This window comes from Glycine soja, chromosome 12 (genome assembly GCF_004193775.1).
Source record: "Glycine soja cultivar W05 chromosome 12, ASM419377v2, whole genome shotgun sequence".
Lineage (NCBI taxonomy): Eukaryota > Viridiplantae > Streptophyta > Magnoliopsida > Fabales > Fabaceae > Glycine > Glycine soja.
This window is the reverse complement of record NC_041013.1, coordinates 2,447,956-2,467,264: the sequence shown is the minus strand read 5'-3', so window position 1 is coordinate 2,467,264 and position 19,309 is coordinate 2,447,956. Positions and strand designations below refer to the sequence as shown.

At 33.4% G+C, this 19,309-nt stretch overlaps 1 protein-coding gene across 2 annotated transcripts; it reads left to right on the top strand.

The window, feature by feature from the left end:
• Nucleotides 1-6,426: 6,426 nt before the first annotated feature.
• Nucleotides 6,427-18,583, top strand: LOC114379975 (synaptotagmin-2-like). Of its 2 annotated transcripts, XM_028338835.1 has the most exons (12): nt 6,427-6,746; nt 6,843-6,941; nt 7,040-7,090; nt 7,205-7,328; nt 8,098-8,216; nt 8,304-8,405; nt 14,869-14,943; nt 15,847-15,923; nt 16,022-16,268; nt 16,354-16,704; nt 17,300-17,428; nt 18,208-18,583. In XM_028338835.1, exons 1-12 carry the CDS (start codon nt 6,636-6,638, stop codon nt 18,340-18,342), a joined length of 1,620 nt encoding a protein of 539 aa, XP_028194636.1. In that variant the 5' UTR covers nt 6,427-6,635; the 3' UTR covers nt 18,343-18,583. The 2 variants fall into 2 exon arrangements, with proteins under 2 accessions (XP_028194636.1, XP_028194637.1); XM_028338836.1 differs by lacking the exons at nt 7,040-7,090; nt 7,205-7,328 and having other exon boundaries at nt 6,429-6,746.
• The last annotated feature ends 726 nt before the right edge of the window (nt 18,584-19,309 follow it).

The window sequence follows — 19,309 nt, the reverse complement described above, 5'->3', positions numbered from 1 at the left end:
TTGGATGTTCTATTCTTATCGATCGGGGAAAGAGGAGCGGGGATAGGACTTTTTGTTATGGCCTACTTTTATGTGCAAATACAATGCATAGTCTTCCTATTGAAAATGCTTAAATCCAGGATATATTTCTGTTTTTTTTTTTTTGCATGTACATTTGATTGCTATTTGTCTCCATAAAGTCTTGAAAGTTTTAAGGATATTGTTTATTAGATCAGTAATTGTTTGTACTTTTCGGAATACTGGACATGTATTACGGATCACAGTAACTTTAGGAAATCACAATCACAAATCCCATTTCAACTTAACCTGAATGAAATAAATAATCTTTGCACTTGACTTGTTTAGAATTAAAAAAAAAATCATCATAATCATTAATATTTACACATTTAAAAACTGAAAGGTGACTTTCTAAATGTTTTTTAGAAGTTATCGGGCTACTATAGTGATTTAGTGATGATCATTTATCGAGCTTTCAGTTGTTGTCGACAAGGGGCCGGTCATGTTCAAATAACCTAGTTTTCCTCCCTTATTAGTATAGTTTAGCAACTTCAAATATAAATTGTGACTGTACTTCTTTTTTTTTTTTGGAAATAAAACACAAACATAAGTTAATATTCAAACATAAATCAGGGACATAGTTTTGCTTTTGGAAATAACACTAATCGATCCAACATTCAAGCTTTAAAATATTATTCCATTCAGACAAACTAACTAAAATTTGGTGTATGTTGATTTCTATTTTTTGTTTTGTGCATCCTATTATATATATTTGCCTTGAAATTATTATTTGTTGCTTAAGATCTTGAGATAAAATATATCATAAAAAAGTGTATATAAAAATAATCTAGCTCTTAAAACTTTATGTAAAAACAGACAAGAGCTTGAGTCATACTTTTTCATATTTTTTTCTCACTCTTACTCTTTAAAAAATTGATTTTAAATTTTGTCTTATAAAATCATTTTTAAAAATTAATAACAAAGTTTTTAAGTCAGTCAATCATCCAATGAAATCAATCAAATTTCAAAGTGATTTTAATTTAATAACAAAGATGACATATGACCTGTTTATTAAAGCTTGCCTTAATTTTTTTTAATAAAACAAGCAAAAAAAACTGTATCTGTCTAAACTATTTTTTTTAAAACATATTTTTGTTTTTTAAATAACTCTTTTTTAGTTTAAATAAATTGGTCCATATTAAAAAGTCTTTTACCTTTATGAGATCATCAATAGCTAAAAGTGAGTTTTTTTTTTCATTGAAGAGAGAGAACTAAAAGTGAGGTTAAATTTGAATTAATCTAAACTAAGTTGAATTGAAAGATATATATCTTACTAAGTAAATCTCTCATATAATTTTGTTTTGCAATAATCACACTAAGGTTGAACCTAGTATATTAGATGGTGTTCATAAATTGATCTAATCCAATAAAACTTTAAAAAATCAAAATCCAAATAGATTAAAAATTTGAAAAATCAATTTTTTTTATTGGATTGGATCATATTTAATTTTCAAAATAGATCTAATCCAATTTAAATTGATTTTTTGCGCGTGCGCGCATACACATATATATAATTCATAATTTAATAATATAAGTGATCATGTTTATATTTTTATATATTTATAAAATTATCACATAATTTATACCTATTTATAAAAAATATTTAATTAAAGATTATTTTTACTAATTATTTGAGTTAAGATGCATATATATAATTATATAATGATATACAGATAAAATATTTGATATTTTAAATTATTTGTTATTATAATTATCATATATCTTATCAATTATTTAATATTTTCTAAAAAATAAAAATATGATTAAAATCAAAAACCAATAAAATTCAAACCGTAACAAATTGAATTAGATCAGATTAAAATTTTAGACAAAATCGATTGAATGATAAATTTATAAAAAAAATAAAGTGATTAAATCAAATGATTTTTCTTTCGAAATAGATCAAATCTAATCCACAAATGACCCTGCCCAAACTCCCCACCACTATGCACATGGAATTGTTTTTAAAAAAGACTAATATTAAAGAACACTTTAAAAACAAGTATTTACCAAAACAAATTATATCACAAAACATGTTACTAATTAATATTCTAATTGTTAAGAATCCAAGTTTATGAAAGTAATATCGTTGACACATGGGAAATAATTATTCGCTGAGAATATATGCTTATGAAGGCAAGAATGTTTATATTCTAATTCCTGCATAACAACCATTAAAATATCTAATGGAATAACCAGTGAAAGCTGAAAATGTTCTTGAAGTGCTTATAAGATGTTGATGGGCTGCTGATTGAACAAAGTTGTGACTATGAGTAGTAAAGATAATTTTCCATGTTGCATTTGTGTAAAAACGAATTTAGTCATATCCAGTTATATATAAGAGTGTAACTACTGTGAGTTATTATAAATTTTTTATAACTAAATTCAACTTTTATGAATGAAAAAATAATACTTTATAATATTAAAAAAATATTATATATCTATATATATAATTTAAATTAAAATATAGTTAAAGAAATAATACTTGAATATATATGTTAATATTATATTGTATATTAAATTAATATGAAAAATAAACGGAATAAAATTTCAAATTAATATAAAAATTATACCACAAGTCTTATAAGATAAAAGAAAACTATAACAATATAATCACATAATAGTAATAACATAAATATCATATATGAGTTCTTATCAGTCTAAAATAATAGATTAAAATACAAATAAATCATCTGTTTGAGAATAACTAATTTAAAATAACTTTCTTTGAAACAAAACGTGCAACATTATTTGAAAATTAGTGGGTCTCACAATTGTGTCTTCGCTCCCGGATGTGATGCTGGAGCACGTGGCTTTGGGAGAGCAATGTGTAATTTATTTTTTTGCCCTTGATGCAACACAGTTTCGGCCAACTCACGCATGGATTTTGGGCTGGTAAAAAGGTCACAAATTGTATTTGCAATGCACTATGTTATATACCGTGGGTCGAGCCATTTAATCGATTATCTTTGGCTGATAATCAATTAAATGGTTGAGACAACAACCAAATTCACAAATGCGTAAATCTATTAATAGATTATCAAATACACTTAATGGATTAAATGGGTTTCATTGAATCAAATTAATTAAAATTTTAATTAATTATTAAAACGGTACCCCGATTATTTGATTGGTATGACGTGTTAAATGCATCAATTTAATCGATTAAATTTAAACAAAAGATACATTTAACCATATAATAATATTTTTATAAGTTTATTAACTATTCTTCTTTCATTTTATTCAAACAAAATAATCGGACAGTTCATTTTATTTCCATTGTATTTTTTTTTTAATTCTCTGGTTCTTTCTTGCATTTGTTCTATGTCTCTCATTGTAAATAAATAGAACATAACTAATTGAATTGAGGGGTGAGAGAGGTTCTGGTTTTAAAAATTAAGAATGTATGTGAATCGCATTCAATCTACAAAATCGTTAAATTTAACCAAACTTGGGTTTGATGTTTTGGACTCAACCAAAACCCGATCCAACCCGCACATAATAAACAAACATATATCAAAATATTAATTGTATATTGTTTGTGCAATTGAGGGAGATAAATATCAGAACGATCTACATCAATAGGACATGAACAATCATATAAACAAATTTGACACCACACTTTAACTCAAAATCTTAAGGTCTAAGTTTATAGATCTTTTCCTTATTTATATGGTGCTCGACCTTCTCATTCTTACCTGATGAGAGACTTTATTTCACACTTGTACTCCAACAATCTCTCCCTAAAGTGTGATTTTCTTCCATATGATAATCTCCCCCTTGAGCAGAACTCATTTTTAATCTATGACTAAAGTTTTAGAACTTAATCTTGGTTGCCCCGAATTACGTAGTTATTGCCACCAACATACTTCGGTACCTTACACTGTCGCAACGCCTACGAGACCCATTGATTGGCTTCCATGCATGGACTCACCCACTAGGAAGACGTTCAATACAAGGAATCCCCATCTCCATGGATTCACCACCAACTCCATTATACTCATTCAATTCAGTTACCAATTCAAACGGTCAACTTTAATACCAATTATTGTGCATCCGAGGGAGTAAATATCAAGGAGATTTACACTAGTGAGCCTTAAGGTTTTTGGTCAAGGTGTGTCAAACTTGTTTATGTAGTTACTTATGTCTCATTGGTGTAAATGTTCCCAATATTTATCTTCTTAAATGCATGACATATATTGAATAGAAATTTCTAAAGTAAGTACTTGTATGAATTTTGTTCATATTTTCATTATTGTATAGTTTAAGACTTTTATGTTTTTATAATTAGTGATTACTGTTGACTTAAATATTTTGAGTTGTAAAACAATGTTCTGTTTTATGAATACAATAAATTGTTAAATAGGTTATGGGTTTTATATTTTATTACCATGAATGAATTACTTAAATTTATTATAGGTTAATGATTTATGGTTTATTTTTCTTATTCAAAGAGTAATTGCAAAATTTATTTTAAAAATATCCCTCACATTTTTTAGTTTAAGTTAATATGTTTTAATATTTAAAAAGTTATTTTTTTAATGGTCTAGCCCAATCCAATTAAAAATGGGTTGGATAGGATTCAATTGCAAAAAAAAAAAAAATCCAATTCAACCCAATTTAATTGAGACATTTGGGCCTCACATATTTAAAAAATCGTGATTTTTGGTTACTCTTAAATTTAATAGAGACATTTAATCCTCATAGTTTAAAAAATTTAAGGATTTTGATTAATACGTTAGATTATTAATGAATAATTGTTATTGGTAGAATTATTAAGTTATTTATAAATCATTAATTATTAAAAAACTTTCATTAAAGATCATTGAACCCAACCCTTCCCTCAATCTCAATCATGAACCTCAATGAAGCATTTGATGGATCTGAGCTACCACAAGAAAGCAACTTAAATACAACTTTGTCACACCAACGCAAGTGTGGAGAATTGACAATGCGAAGTGACAACGTTGTCGTCTTGTGTTTTATCCCATCCACCCTAGCAATCACACCTTTGCATTTTTTAGCGTAGCGCAAGCTTCGCGTGCTTTAGATCTTGCTCAACAAACATGATGATGCCTTGTTAGACACCAAAATCAGAGATAACATCTTTGTCAGCTCAACGTTGGTCAATATCCGATCACCGAAACATGATGAGTTTCACACAACCTTCATTCTAATCAACCGAACATTATTAAACCCAACCAACCCAACACAAAAAATCTCAACGAACAATAACAAAAATAGAATTAATCTCATTAAAATTATCAATGAAGTGAAATTAGGGATTGGGGAAAAGCAATTTGTGGTTAAGATAAAGAGGAAGTGGTTAGAGTTCAATAAACTTTGATAAAAGATTTTTTTAAAATGAGTAATGGTTTTTAATTAATTTATAAATATTTATTAGTAATCTAACTAATTAACTAAAATTCTAAAATTTTTAAACTAAAAAAAATGAAATATCTCAATTAAATTTTAAAAAGATGAACTAAGAAATCAAAATTATTATCGTAAGTTGCAGTCACGTCCATACATATGTTAATGCCTTGAATAATCGCTCATTATAATATCAAAGGTATGGATTAATAACTGGATGACCGGACCCATGACCCATCCGACCGACCTTTCTTTTTCCAACTACCTATTATATTGTCAACCGTCAAAGTGTTGAATCATAGTTGCAATAGCTTTCAGTAAAAAAAAAAAAAAAAAGAACTTGCCAATACGGATGCTATATCATATCATAAAAATTGAAATATTTTTTTATTCCCCATAATTTTAATTTGTACATTAAAATTAATCTCTCTCTCTCTCTTTTTTTTCAATCTGTTTTCTCTGTGTCTTATTTTCTGTCGTTATAAACAGTGTTAAAGATAAATTGCCCACCTGTGAAAGGTAACTCTTTGTCTTATTTTACATGGAAACTAGCCAGGTGTCGTGTATCCGCGTAGAGGCATTGGCAATCACGGTCACCATCAGGTGATCTGGCTGAAACCCATGCCGACAGCTTTCCATGCACGCCACGTGTATAATTACTGCATTTATGTATTATTATTATTATTATTAAGATTATTTCCATTCATAAAATTATATTTTATGGACCATCAAACAGAGGTACCATGTGTTTGAGTCCTCCTATGCGACTGTTTAATTTTTTTTATATTGTTTATAATAATTTTATCCCATTTAATATAACATATTTCAAAATGTTGTATTTTATATTAATTTTAGTTCTCTTTTATTAAGTTTTATAATATTATAATTATATAATTTTATAGTTACTGAACTAGTTGACTTTGTGAAAGAAAGATAACTGTGATGTAAATATTTTTTATGGATGCCTTGCTTTCTGCATCCGTCTCTCGCCGTTCAATTGGTTCGCCTTTCTGCCCCCACCTCTACTATAAGGACAAAAACTCTTAAACGATCTTTTCCTCACTTTTTTCTTCTTCTTTAAAATAATTGATCTCTTGAAAAAATAAAAATAAAAATAAAATTACACTGAACTGAGTAGAGGAATGGTGTAGTAGTGGAGAGAAATCGCGATCTGGAATAGGGTTTAGCTGAAAGATCGAGTTGAAATGGGTTTCTTTGGTACCATTTTGGGGTTTTTGGGATTTGGGGTTGGGATTTCGATTGGTCTCGTGTCTGGGTACTTTCTCTTCATCTACTTCCAACCCACCAATGTTGAGGTATGTATATGTGTAGCAGCTATATGCAGCATATGATTCTTTAATCATTGTTGTCTTTGTATTTGACTTCAATAACTGTTATTGTGGCTTGTGCAGGATCCTGAAATCAAGCCATTGTCGGAGCAAGAGCAAGAGACTCTGCAACGAATGTTTCCAGAGATTCCTCTTTGGATAAAAAATCCGGATTTTGATCGGGTAATCTACTAGTACTACCCAATTAGTACTTCGTTTTTTTTTTTTTTTTGGCTTTAGGATTTGACTACTGAACTTATCTGTTTGATTTTTTTGTCAAGCTTGATTGGCTGAACAAGTTTGTAGAATATATGTGGCCGTATCTTGATAAGGTTTGCAGTTTTGATATACTTCAACTCCTCGAGATTAACACCTACTAGGCTTGTGATTCACCTTGTTTCTAAGCTTGTTTGACTATAGAGATTTTCTTTTTTAAATTTATTTAGGCAATTTGTAAGACTGCGAAAAACATTGCAAAACCCATAATTGCCGAACAGATTCCTAAATACAAAATTGATTCTGTTGAGTTTGAAACACTCACATTGGGGTCGCTGCCACCAACATTTCAAGGTTAGTAGATCTGGATAAGAACCTTTTAGTTGCCTGCGCAGATACTTAGGGTATTGCCAATGTTTTGTGAACAGTGTTAGCTATTTTCACGGAGTTTCTATTCTATTGTTTACGAAGGGATAAATATTGGATTTGGATTTTCTGCAGTCAGTGAGAGAGAGAATTTTGAATCTTAACCTTTAATTTTATTTTGTAACCTTACAAAATTAATACAATATTAGAACAAAAGAAATAGCCATTAGATCATGACTGCACCCTTGACTGTGTGAAATGTGCCTCAGTCAATCTAGGTCCATAAATATCGCTGTTTTAAGACATTGCCTGTGATACCAAAGATAATGCCTTTTTGGGATATGAAACAGAGTTAGAGAAAGAGTAACCAGTATTTACACACGAAATCTTCTTATATGGCTTGTTGGTCTTGAATCAATATTTTCTATTAAATTCAAGGTTTGAAATTTTGATAGTACTTTCCTTGAACTTGAACTAACAAGTTGGAGGCCAGTTTCTGGTTAGAACTTGAAGAAAAGTTGATGTATTATATAATGCATTTCCCCATAAGATCCCCTGTTGCATTTTACTTGTTATGTATGAGTCAGTTGTTATAGTCTTAAAGATTACCCTTTCATGTCTTCATCTTTACAATAAAGGATTATTTGACTTGTTTCTTTGCTATTCTACGATATAATAGATTTATGTCATGATAACTTATTTGTTATGTCATATAATATGAACTTTCTTAACACTTTTGTTAAATTCACATTCATAGGGATGAAAGTTTTTGTGACTGATGAGAAGGAGTTAATTATGGAGCCTTCTGTAAAATGGGCTGGAAATCCTAATGTCACTGTTTCTGTTAAGGCATTTGGGTTGAAAGCAACTGTGCAGGTAACTTTGTTGTGTTTTTGTGTGTATTTGTAGAGAGGGGATAGATAGTTTTTTTCCCCTTCCCACTAAGGGCTCTTATTTCTCCAGGTTGTGGATTTACAAGTTTTCCTCTTGCCTCGCATTACTTTGAAGCCTTTGGTTCCTAGCTTTCCGTGCTTTGCCAACATATACGTCTCTCTCATGGAAAAGGTTGGTGATTGTTGGGTGTATTACTTCCCCCCACCTACTTGCATGCCCCCTTGAACACGTAATGAAAGACACAAGTATATTTGATAGTGTTGTCATGGAGTGGTTTTAGTTGGAATTAGCATTGATAGAAACCCCTTACTGGATGATTGGATATTCTATTCTTATTGGGAAAGAGGAGCTGGGATTGGTCTTTCATTCTGACTTACTTATGTGCAAATACAATGCATTGTGTTCCTATTGAAAATGCTTAAATTCAGTTTATATTTTTGTCTTTTGTTGCATGTACATTTGATTGCTATATGTCCCCATAAAGTCTTGAAAGTTTTAACAATGTAGTTTTCCAGATCAGTAATTGCTTTTACTTTTAGGAATACTAGAAATGTATTAAGGATCACAAACTTCTTGGAAGTCACAATCACATTTCCCTTTTCTGACGTAACCTAAATGAAATAAATAACCTTTGCACTTGATTTGTTTAGAATTAAAAAAATTCACCATAGTCATTGATATTTGTTAGATGAGAGAACTAGAAAATGAATTAATTGAAAATTTGTGAATGATTACACAATGATTACTATATATACATCAACTTGGAACTAACTACCTTCTAACAAATTAACTGAAATAACTACTTTTACAACTACTTTTACTAACTCTAATACCCCCCTCAAGTTGGAGAATATATGCTAATAATTTCCAGCTTGCGGATGAATCCATGGAAAGCTGCAGCAGGCAGAGCCTTGGTAAACACATCAACTACTTGATGTTGAGTCTTGACATGAATCAATGCAAGTAGTTGTTTCTGAACTAGTTCACGGATGAAATGGCAATCAATATCAATATGTTTAGACCTCTCATGATGGGAAGGATTAGAGGCCAAGTGAATTGCAGACTTATTATCACAGAAGAGCATGGCTGTGTCAACAGAAACCTCAAAGTGTTCTAGCAATTGCTGTAACCAAATCACTTCACTTGCTACTGAGGATAAGGCAGGATACCCTGACTCAGCTGAGGATTTTGAAACGGTGCCTTGTTTGACAGATTTGTCAAACAAGGCACCGTTTCAAAATCCAAGAGATAGCGCCGAGATGCATGCTTTTTGCAGATGACATAGTCCTCCTTGGAGAGTCGAGGGAGGAGTTGAATGAGAGGTTGGAAACTTGGAGACGAGCTCTAGAAACACATGGCTTTCGCCTAAGCAGAAGCAAATCGGAGTATATGGAATGTAAGTTCAACAAAAGAAGGAGGGTTTCTAACTCAGAGGTGAAAATAGGAGACCATATTATCCCTCAAGTCACACGGTTTAAATATCTTGGGTCTGTAATACAGGATGATGGGGAAATTGAAGGGGATGTGAATCATCGCATTCAAGCAGGATGGATGAAATGGAGAAAAGCATCGGGGGTGTTATGTGATGCAAAGGTACCGATCAAGCTAAAGGGAAAATTTTATCGGACTGCGGTAAGACCGGCGATTTTGTACGGAACAGAATGTTGGGCGGTCAAGAGCCAACATGAGAATAAAGTAGGTGTAGCGGAGATGAGGATGTTGCGGTGGATGTGTGGTAAGACTCGACAGGATAAAATTAGAAACGAAGCTATTAGAGAGAGGGTTGGAGTAGCGCCTATTGTAGAGAAGATGGTGGAAAATAGACTTAGGTGGTTTGGGCATGTAGAGAGAAGACCGGTAGACTCTGTAGTGAGGAGAGTAGACCAGATGGAGAGAAGACAAACAATTCGAGGCAGAGGAAGACCCAAAAAGACTATAAGAGAGGTTATCAAAAAGGATCTCGAAATTAATGGTTTGGATAGAAGTATGGTACTTGATAGAACATTATGGCGGAAGTTGATCCATGTAGCCGACCCCACCTAGTGGGATAAGGCGTTGTTGTTGTTGTTGTTGTTGTTGCCTTGTTTGACAGATTTCCAGGAAATCAAAGAGTCTCCCAGGAAAACACAAAAACCAGTTGTGGATTTTCTGGTATCCAAACAACTCCCCCAGTCTGCATCAGCTTAGGCTGACAAGTGTAGCTTGTTATTTGCAGGGAAGAAGAGACCTTGACCTGGAGTGGATTTCAAATACTGCAGCAAGTGATGAACTGCATTTAAATGAGTAGACAAAGGATGCTTCATATATTGACTAAGCTTGTGCACAGCCAAAGTAATATATCTGGCCAAGATATGGTCAGATACATAAGCCTGCCAATCATTCTTCTGTGCAATGAAGGATCCTCAATAGGATCACCACTAGTTAGACTGAGCTTCAGATTTGGATTCATAGGTAGAGTTGCAGGTTTGCTACCTAAGAAGCCAGTATCATCAAGCAAAGATAAAGTGTATTTTCTCTGACTTAAGGAGATTCCTTTGCTGGATTTAGCAATTTCCAAGCCTAAAAAAATATTTGAGAGAACCAAGAACCTTCAATTTGAACAATGATTGTAACGGAACCTGTATCCGAGTAACACAAGCAGAACTTGGTCCAGCCAGGATGATATCATCCACATACACCAGTAAAATAACCAAGGATGAGCCAGATCCATGTGTGAACAATGAATAGTCATTTTTAGACTGTGTAAAACCATGCTGAAGCAAGGTAGATGAAAATTTGCAGAACCACTGTCTTGAGGCTTGCAAAAGACCATACAAAGACTTATTGAGTTTGCAAACTAGACCCTTAGTACTTGTTTTATAACCCTGAGGTAAATCTATGTAAACTTCTTCAAACAATTCTCCATTTAGGAATGGATTATTAATGTCTAACTGCTGTAAACACCAATTTTTAGCAGCAGCTACGGCCAATAAGACTCTTACAGATGTAAGTTTGGCTACCGGTGAGAAAGTATTTGAGAAGTCAATCCCAGCTTGCTGTGCGTAGCCCTTGGCTACTAGTCGAGCCTTGTATCTATCCACTGAACCATCTGCCTTGCATTTCAGTTTGAACATCCATCTGCAATCTATGCAATGCTTGCCATCAGGCAAAGGAACTAAAGACCAAGTGTTACTATCCTCTAAAGCCTTAATTTCCTGAGCCATGGTTTCTCTCCACTCAGGAAAAGGAACTGCCTGGTGATAAAACTGAGGCTCATATGTGGTAGAAATCTGATTGATAAAAGCCTTGTAATCTGGATTGAGTCTATCCAGGGAACAAAATTGATAAATTGGATAAGTTTGTAAAGTATTGGAACACACAAAGTCAGACAAATAAGGTGGCTCTTTAGACACTCTTGAGGATCTCCTCAAAGGAACTACTGGCACAGAGGTTCCACTGATATCAGCAGTGGATGCAGATTCAACAATAGTTGTTGTTGGTGAAGTATTCACAGCATCTGAAGCAGGAGGATCTGAGGATGAATTGTCAGCAACAGGTAAAGGAATAACCATGTCATCAACAAAACGTGAAATATCTTAAGTAGGTGTTACTCCCTAGAAAGGAAAAACCGTTTCATGAAAACCACATCTCTAGAAACAAAAAATTGTTTAGTTTCCAGATTATACAACTTGTAATCCTTATAACCTGCTGCATATGCCAGGCAGCCAAAGGCTCTTAAAGAGTGATAGTCTGGCTTGGAAGCAAAAAGCACATGATAAGGAGACTGCTGTTGTAGAACAGGAGAGGGAACTCTGTTGACAAGGAAAGCAGCAGTGGAGATACATTCTCCCCAAAATTGTATTGACAATTTGGACTGAAAAAATAAGGCCCTAGCCACATTCAATAGATGTTGATGTTTTCTTTCCACCACTGAATTTTGTTGAGATCTATCCACACAAGAAAATTGACGAAGAGTTTCTTGTTCTGCTGAAATTCAGTAAGAGCAAGCTCTTTTGCATTATCAGACCTGAGACTTAATAGTGGCTCCAAACTGAGTCTTAACCTTTTGAAAAAACTGTTTAATGGCACTAGCAGCCTCAGACTTGTGTGTGAGTAAAAATATCCAAGTAAAACGACTACAATCATCAACCAAAGTTAAGAAAAATCGTTTCCCATCATATGTAGGTTTACCATATGGTCCCCAAATGTCACAATGCAGAATATCAAATAATGAGTGGGAAACATTATTAAGTGAAGTAAAGGATAATCTCCTAAATTTAGCAAGAGGAGAAATTTGACAATCTGAAGTAGAAAAACTATGAGACATATCAAAAGGAATTTCATTGCTCAAAAGTCTAAGAATCTTATCAGATACATAGCCAAACCTTGAATGCCAAACAGAAGCATTCTTACGGGGTACAACATTCTGACAAGAAAAAACTGAATTTGTACAAGAATTGTATGAAACTGAATTACAAGTAGTAGGATTGTCATCAAAACAAGCCGAGGAGGACAAAACATATAGGCCTTCAGTGAGATCACTACTGCCAATCTTCTTGGAGTGAGGCACCTCTTGAATAAAAAAATGTGTTTTAAGGAAAGTGATTGATAGATTACTGTCAGCTAATAAAGCACTGACAAAAAGCAAATTGAAGTTGAATCGAGGTACATAAAAGACATTGTGAAGCAACAATGTGGAAGAAATTGTAACTGTGCCAACAGCTGCTATAGGTATTACTGTTTATTTGGTAACACTAGTTTTATCTGACACATATCTATAAGATTGAAAAAGTGTTAAAGAGCATGCCACATGAGTGCTGGCACCAGAATCAATGATCCAACTACCACTAAGTAGAGGATTCACAGAAATGGTAGACATAGCTAGACCATTAGAAATAGAATTGACTTCTAGAGCAAACATAATCATACCACTAGGAGTATTTGAGTTCTGTGTGACATTTGTTGCCTTACCCTGAAGGAGACTCATCAATTGTTGATACTGCTGGGCTGTGAGTTGAAACGAAGGTGTGGAATCCTTACCAACCTCACCAGAAGAAACCTGGTTCACAGAACTAGAAGAAGCTTGATTTACAGAAGCTGAAGAAGGTTTGTTCTTCTTGTAATTTGGTGGATATCCAATCAGTTTGTAGCATTGAGCTTTCGTATGACCCTGAATGCCATAGTGAGCACAGATTGGGCGATCTTTCTGAACATTCTTGTTTTTCGAATCAACACCATTCTTGATTGCAAAGGCATGAGAAGACTCAACATTAGCTGAAGCACCAATTTCCCTCTGCTTTTCTTCTTGAACAATAAGAGAAAAAACCTTGGTGATAGAAGGGAATGGATCCATGGACAAAATCTGACCCCTAATAGAAGAATAAGTTTCTTTGAGACCCATGAGAAAATGCATGGCATACTCCATTTGATCATGATCACTCCATGGTTTGATGCCACTGCAAGTACATGTGTGAGCAGGTTTTAACTCATCAATGACTCCCAAAATTGATCTCAACTTCGCATAATAAGAAGAAACTGACATGGACCCTTGCTGCAGTGAAACAAGATCGCGTTTCAGCTGAAAAATGGGAGGGCCATTGCGTTGCTCAAAACGCTCCTTAAGATCACTCCAAATAGCCTTAGCTGAAGAACAATGCAAAACACTAACCTACATCTCCTTCGAAAGTGAATTCAGAAGCCAAGAAGCAACTACGTTATCGTTGCGATGCCAAAGAGAATGAGTAGCGGATCCAGTAGCAAGTTCTGGAATGGAACCATCTACAAAACCGAACTTGTTCTTGCCAAGAAGTGCCATCTTCATCGCCTTTTTCCAAGAACTATAATTGTCTCCAGACAGAGGATGAGAGAAACAAGCATCAATCCGGGATTATCGGAAGAATGAATGCTTAGAGGATTGGATTCATCCATGGCTGCCATGGGAGAAAACTAGAGAAAGCTTCAATGAAAGAGAAGAAGCTTGAAGATGAAGATGCTTCATGAGAAGCTAAAAAACTATGAATGCGGAAGAATTTCTCTTGATACCAAGTTAGATGAGAGAACTAAAAAATGAATTCATTGAAAATTTGTGAATGATTTACACAATGATTGCTATATATACATCAACTTGGAACTAACTAACTTCTAACAAACTAACTGAAATAACTACTTTAACTAACTCTAATAATATTTACACATTTTAAAACTGAAAGGTGACTTTCAAAATATTTTTGAGATATTCTAGGGCTATTATAATGAAGATCATTTATCAAGCTTTCAGCTTTAGTCGAAAAGGGGATCATGTTTAAATAATTTGCTTTCCTCCCATATTAGTAGTTTAGCAACTTCAAATATAATTGTGATTTTGGGTGGGTTTCTTCCATATGCAAATGATTTGCAATTGTAGGTATGTTTTTTTTTATGCTTATGTTGATGATATCTGGAGTTATTATTGCCATTTTATGATATCCTTGATGATGTTGAAATTCTAACATTTTTTCATCCTGCTTAAACATAATTAAATTGTTATTTGATTTTATTTTGAATGTTTGAGGAAATTTGGCAATGTTTTATTCCTGCCCAAAATTGATATCAACCTGTGATTATTTTATATATGGTACTTATCTTCTTTCTGTTTTTGGTGTACATTATCTTGCAGCCACATGTTGACTTTGGGCTAAAGCTCATAGGGGCTGATCTTATGTCTATTCCGGGAGTCTACAGGATTGTTCAGGTATAAGATGGTATCTTCTTTATCTGTCTGTTTGCTCCCCCTCTTTTCTCCTATCTTAATGGTTAATGTTTGAGGTCTGAAGTTGCTTACACTCTTCTTCCATTCATTAAGCCAGAGTTGCCACCACCTGCATAGTAGACAATCTCACCATGGTAGATATGAACAATTGTTTGGTCAAGTAGATTTTATTTTGAAATGAGAGATATTCTCAGCACAGGCCATTGATTTGTGTCTGCACAAACATCTTTGCTTGCATAATGATGGGGAAATTATCATGGAACAATTTCTTGCATCAAGCTGGTGATGTGTTTGCACATGACAGATAGAAATTTAATTGCTAAAGGAAATAAGAACTTGTGTGTTAGTAACTGAACTGGCTTGTATAATGTTGCTGTGAACATGTAGTGTAGGGGTCTGAAGTTGAATTGTTTGTGGGCTTGCAAGGTTTTATTTTACAGTTCATTGAGGGTGTAATTGGGTCTTCTTGTTTAAAGTGGTCCAGTGGTTCAGATTCAGTTGGGTGCTGTTACCTTTTTAGATTGAAGCCAGCTTTTTGTTTTGACATTTTCTTCTCTGTTAGAATTAGTTATAGAAATATCATTTGATTGGACACATCTGTTAAATTGAAAATTTGTTATGGCATCTTAAATGCCTTCCATTCTCTCGATTACGCTACCTTGATTTATTATTACAGATTAAAGTGTACACAGAAAACTGGTGGTCATATTATGTATAGCACATGTAATGTATTCTTTGGTTCACGGTGTGCACTTGTGGAGTTGTGGTTTATTCTTTTGTAACATATCCATAATTTTGTTGTTGTACCAAACTTGTTTTGGTTTTGGTTTTGGTTTGTTGAAGTATTCATCACTTTTAAACTAACTTAAAGAGTGTTGTTTTCAGGAGCTTATCAAAGATCAGGTTGCAAACATGTATCTATGGCCCAAAACCTTGGAAGTTCAAGTGTTAGATATGTCAAAGTATGTTACTTCGTTTCTATAAATGTTTGTCAAAATATAATGGTATATTACCTTGACTCTTTTCTGTTTTTTCTTGTGAATGTTTTTGGGAATCTTAGAGCCTTGAAGAGGCCTGTTGGAATTTTACATGTAAAGGTTCTGCAAGCAATGAAGTTAAAGAAGAAAGATCTTCTTGGTGCATCTGACCCTTATGTGAAGCTAAAGCTTACTGAGGATAAATTGCCATCAAAAAAGACTACTGTGAAGCACAAGAACTTAAATCCTGAATGGAATGAAGAATTCAATATAGTTGTTAAAGATCCAGACTCCCAGGTTTTAGAGATTAATGTTTATGACTGGGAGCAGGTAAACCTCTTGAACTGTAAGTGTTTAATCTAGTTTCTTCTTATGATATCTCAACTGAATGTTGTTTTTTTGTTTCTGTGCTTAGGTTGGGAAGCATGACAAGATGGGTATGAATGTGATCCCTTTAAAAGAAGTTTCCCCTGAAGAGCCTAAACGTTTTACTCTTGACCTCCTAAAAAATATGGATCCTAATGATGCCCAAAATGAGAAGTCACGAGGGCAGATTGTTGTAGAATTGACATATAAACCCTTCAAGGAGGAGGATTTGGGCAAGGGGTTTGAAGAGACACAGACAGTACCAAAAGCTCCTGAAGGTACTCCAGCTGGTGGAGGTTTGCTTGTAGTTATAGTCCATGAAGCTCAAGACGTTGAAGGAAAGTATCACACTAATCCACATGTACGCCTTATTTTCAGAGGGGATGAGAAAAAAACCAAGGTACAGAATCCCAAGAAAATACTTGCATTTTACTTCATATTTCTTCTGAATTATCTGGAATAAATAAAATAGCAGGCTCCCTAACCTTTCCCCTGGAGGATAGGGAAAAACCCTCTTTACAAGCTTGGGTTTTAATATTCCTTAATGAGTTTCTGGAATTCTTTCCATTCAACTAAATCCCTATAGGCTAATAGATGCTACTTAGGAGGAGGGGTGGGGGAGGGGGTACAGGTTCCAGTTTGGCAAATCTCCTTATAGAATGTGGTATACTGTCAAAGCTTTTAATGAAACATACTGTAGTTTTTAATCATTCTACCCAGCATATGGTATTGGTTTGTTAGTTTAGTAGGTTGCTAAAACAACTGATGTATAATGACATGGTTGGTTTGTCTGGTGAATTTTTCATGTCTATAGTCGAGTGGCAAATTCATAATTTTTTTTATTAATATAACAAAAAATACAAAAGAACAAGAAGATAATGGGATGCAGATGCAAATGTCAAAGATGAAAAGATTGGAGTGATACATGTACATTACATTCAGGTTGATAGTCACTTTTGTATGGAATGCTGATGATACTATGGTTACAATCACAGCGCATTAAAAAGAACAGAGATCCAAGATGGGAAGATGAGTTCCAGTTTATGGTGGACGAGCCTCCCACCAATGATAGATTACATGTGGAGGTTGTCAGCACTTCATCACGAAACCTGCTCCACCAAAAGGTAAATAATCATAGCAACTCTACAGTTCTGAATTATGTGATGCATTATCATTAATATGATATGCAAGAGTGAGTTAGACTAGAAAGCCTCAAATTGTTGAAAAAAGTTAAAGTACTTGTGGAATCTGCACAAATTTTTAATGATTCCAAATCCAGATATAAAAATGTAGGCTGAATTATACACAAGTGCCTTTAGCTTCGGGTAATGTCATGTGCAACTTACCTGCACGTGCTTCCAATTAAAAAGCATTTTACACGCAACATGCTCACAGTTATCTATTTTGATGGAAGCTTAATAGGATTATATATTTGGGAAGTTGATTGTTTTAATTGGAATTGAAGAAAGTAAATCACATGTCTCAAAGTTCAAGGGAGTTTTATATAATTTAGCCAAAATATATGTTGAGGGATGATTGTATTCATGTTTCTAGAATGTAATGCATATGAAATTGACTTCATTAGTTCAGAGGAACATTATTTTGAATTTTCGAGAGATAGGTTTGTGCGGTAAACTATACACTCGTACTGCTTTTCTATACTCCATGGAGCATCTTTGGTTCAAAGGGTTTCTTGCATTTTGCCTTTTATTGCTAAAATATGAAAATTATGTGTCCACGCATGGCAACTTTATTTTAACACTTGACGATTCCTGGCTTGCACAAATTTGTTCTTGTAAAAAAACAGTGCTTTGCCCTGAAATTAAGCCCAACGTTTTTTTTTTCCTTTCATGTTACTTGATATGACTTGAGTTTTATTATCTGCTGCTCCTTACGGCGTTAGGAATCATTGGGTTATATCGACATCAATCTTGGGGATGTTGTTGCCAACAAAAGAATCAATGAGAAGTACCATCTTATAGACTCCAAGAATGGTCGCCTCCAGATAGAGTTGCAGTGGAGAACCTCGGAAGCATGATGATTAAATTCTCCATAGATTTGTACTTCTGTTTCCTTTCTCCCCCCCGTCTTTCCTTTTTTAAAGATTGTTTTCTATGCAGTGCAAGGAAAATGTGAGAAAAGGGTATTTCTTGTGTTCTTGTGAAATATATTGATTTTATTTGTCAATCATGTACATGTTTGAGATAAAAAGGTCTGAAATAGCAAAAGCATAGATATGATTTGGTTTTGATTATATACATTTACCTTACTTGGTATCATTATAGACGACCTATATGATACGTATGCAGCTTTCAGCTTGAACCATAAGAACCATAATTATTGTGTTCATCCTCCCCCCTTAGATTAAACTGTCGACTACCCCAAATGAAGCAATGCAATTTCCTTACAATGAAGTAACAATTTTGCTATTGGGTACTTAAATTAAACTCGTGAAATTTTGGAAATCATTTGCAGCCAATCATGTTTGGTTTGGAAAATTCACAGTTTACAAGAGGTAATATCTCATCAACGGCTCCCTGCGCTGCGGCTTCCATCCGTTCGTAGAAAGAAAATCGTACCGTTAACTGGAAATTGTCTAGACGAAAATTCCTCAAATTCGGCCTTTTTATTTTCTTTCTTAATTTGTGTAACTGATCAACACGGACGGATTCAAAAAAATTATTTAGTGGGATAAAAAAAGAGTTTAATGGTTAAGTACTGATAGCGTAAAATCCAATCACAAATCTTAAAAAGATAGTTTATAATATTTTTACAAAAGAAAAATATAAAAAAGTAGTTTATAATATTTTCAAAAACAAAATATTAGTAGTATAAGTTTTTATAAAATGTAGTCTCATGATAAAATAAATTAAATTAACTAAGTTTGTACAAATTATAATTAGGTACTTATTTCTTTGACTCATTATATGTACTTAATATTAGATGAGCGGAATTCATTTAAAAAATTACCTTATGAAAAGTAACTCTTATTTTTTTTTAAGTAA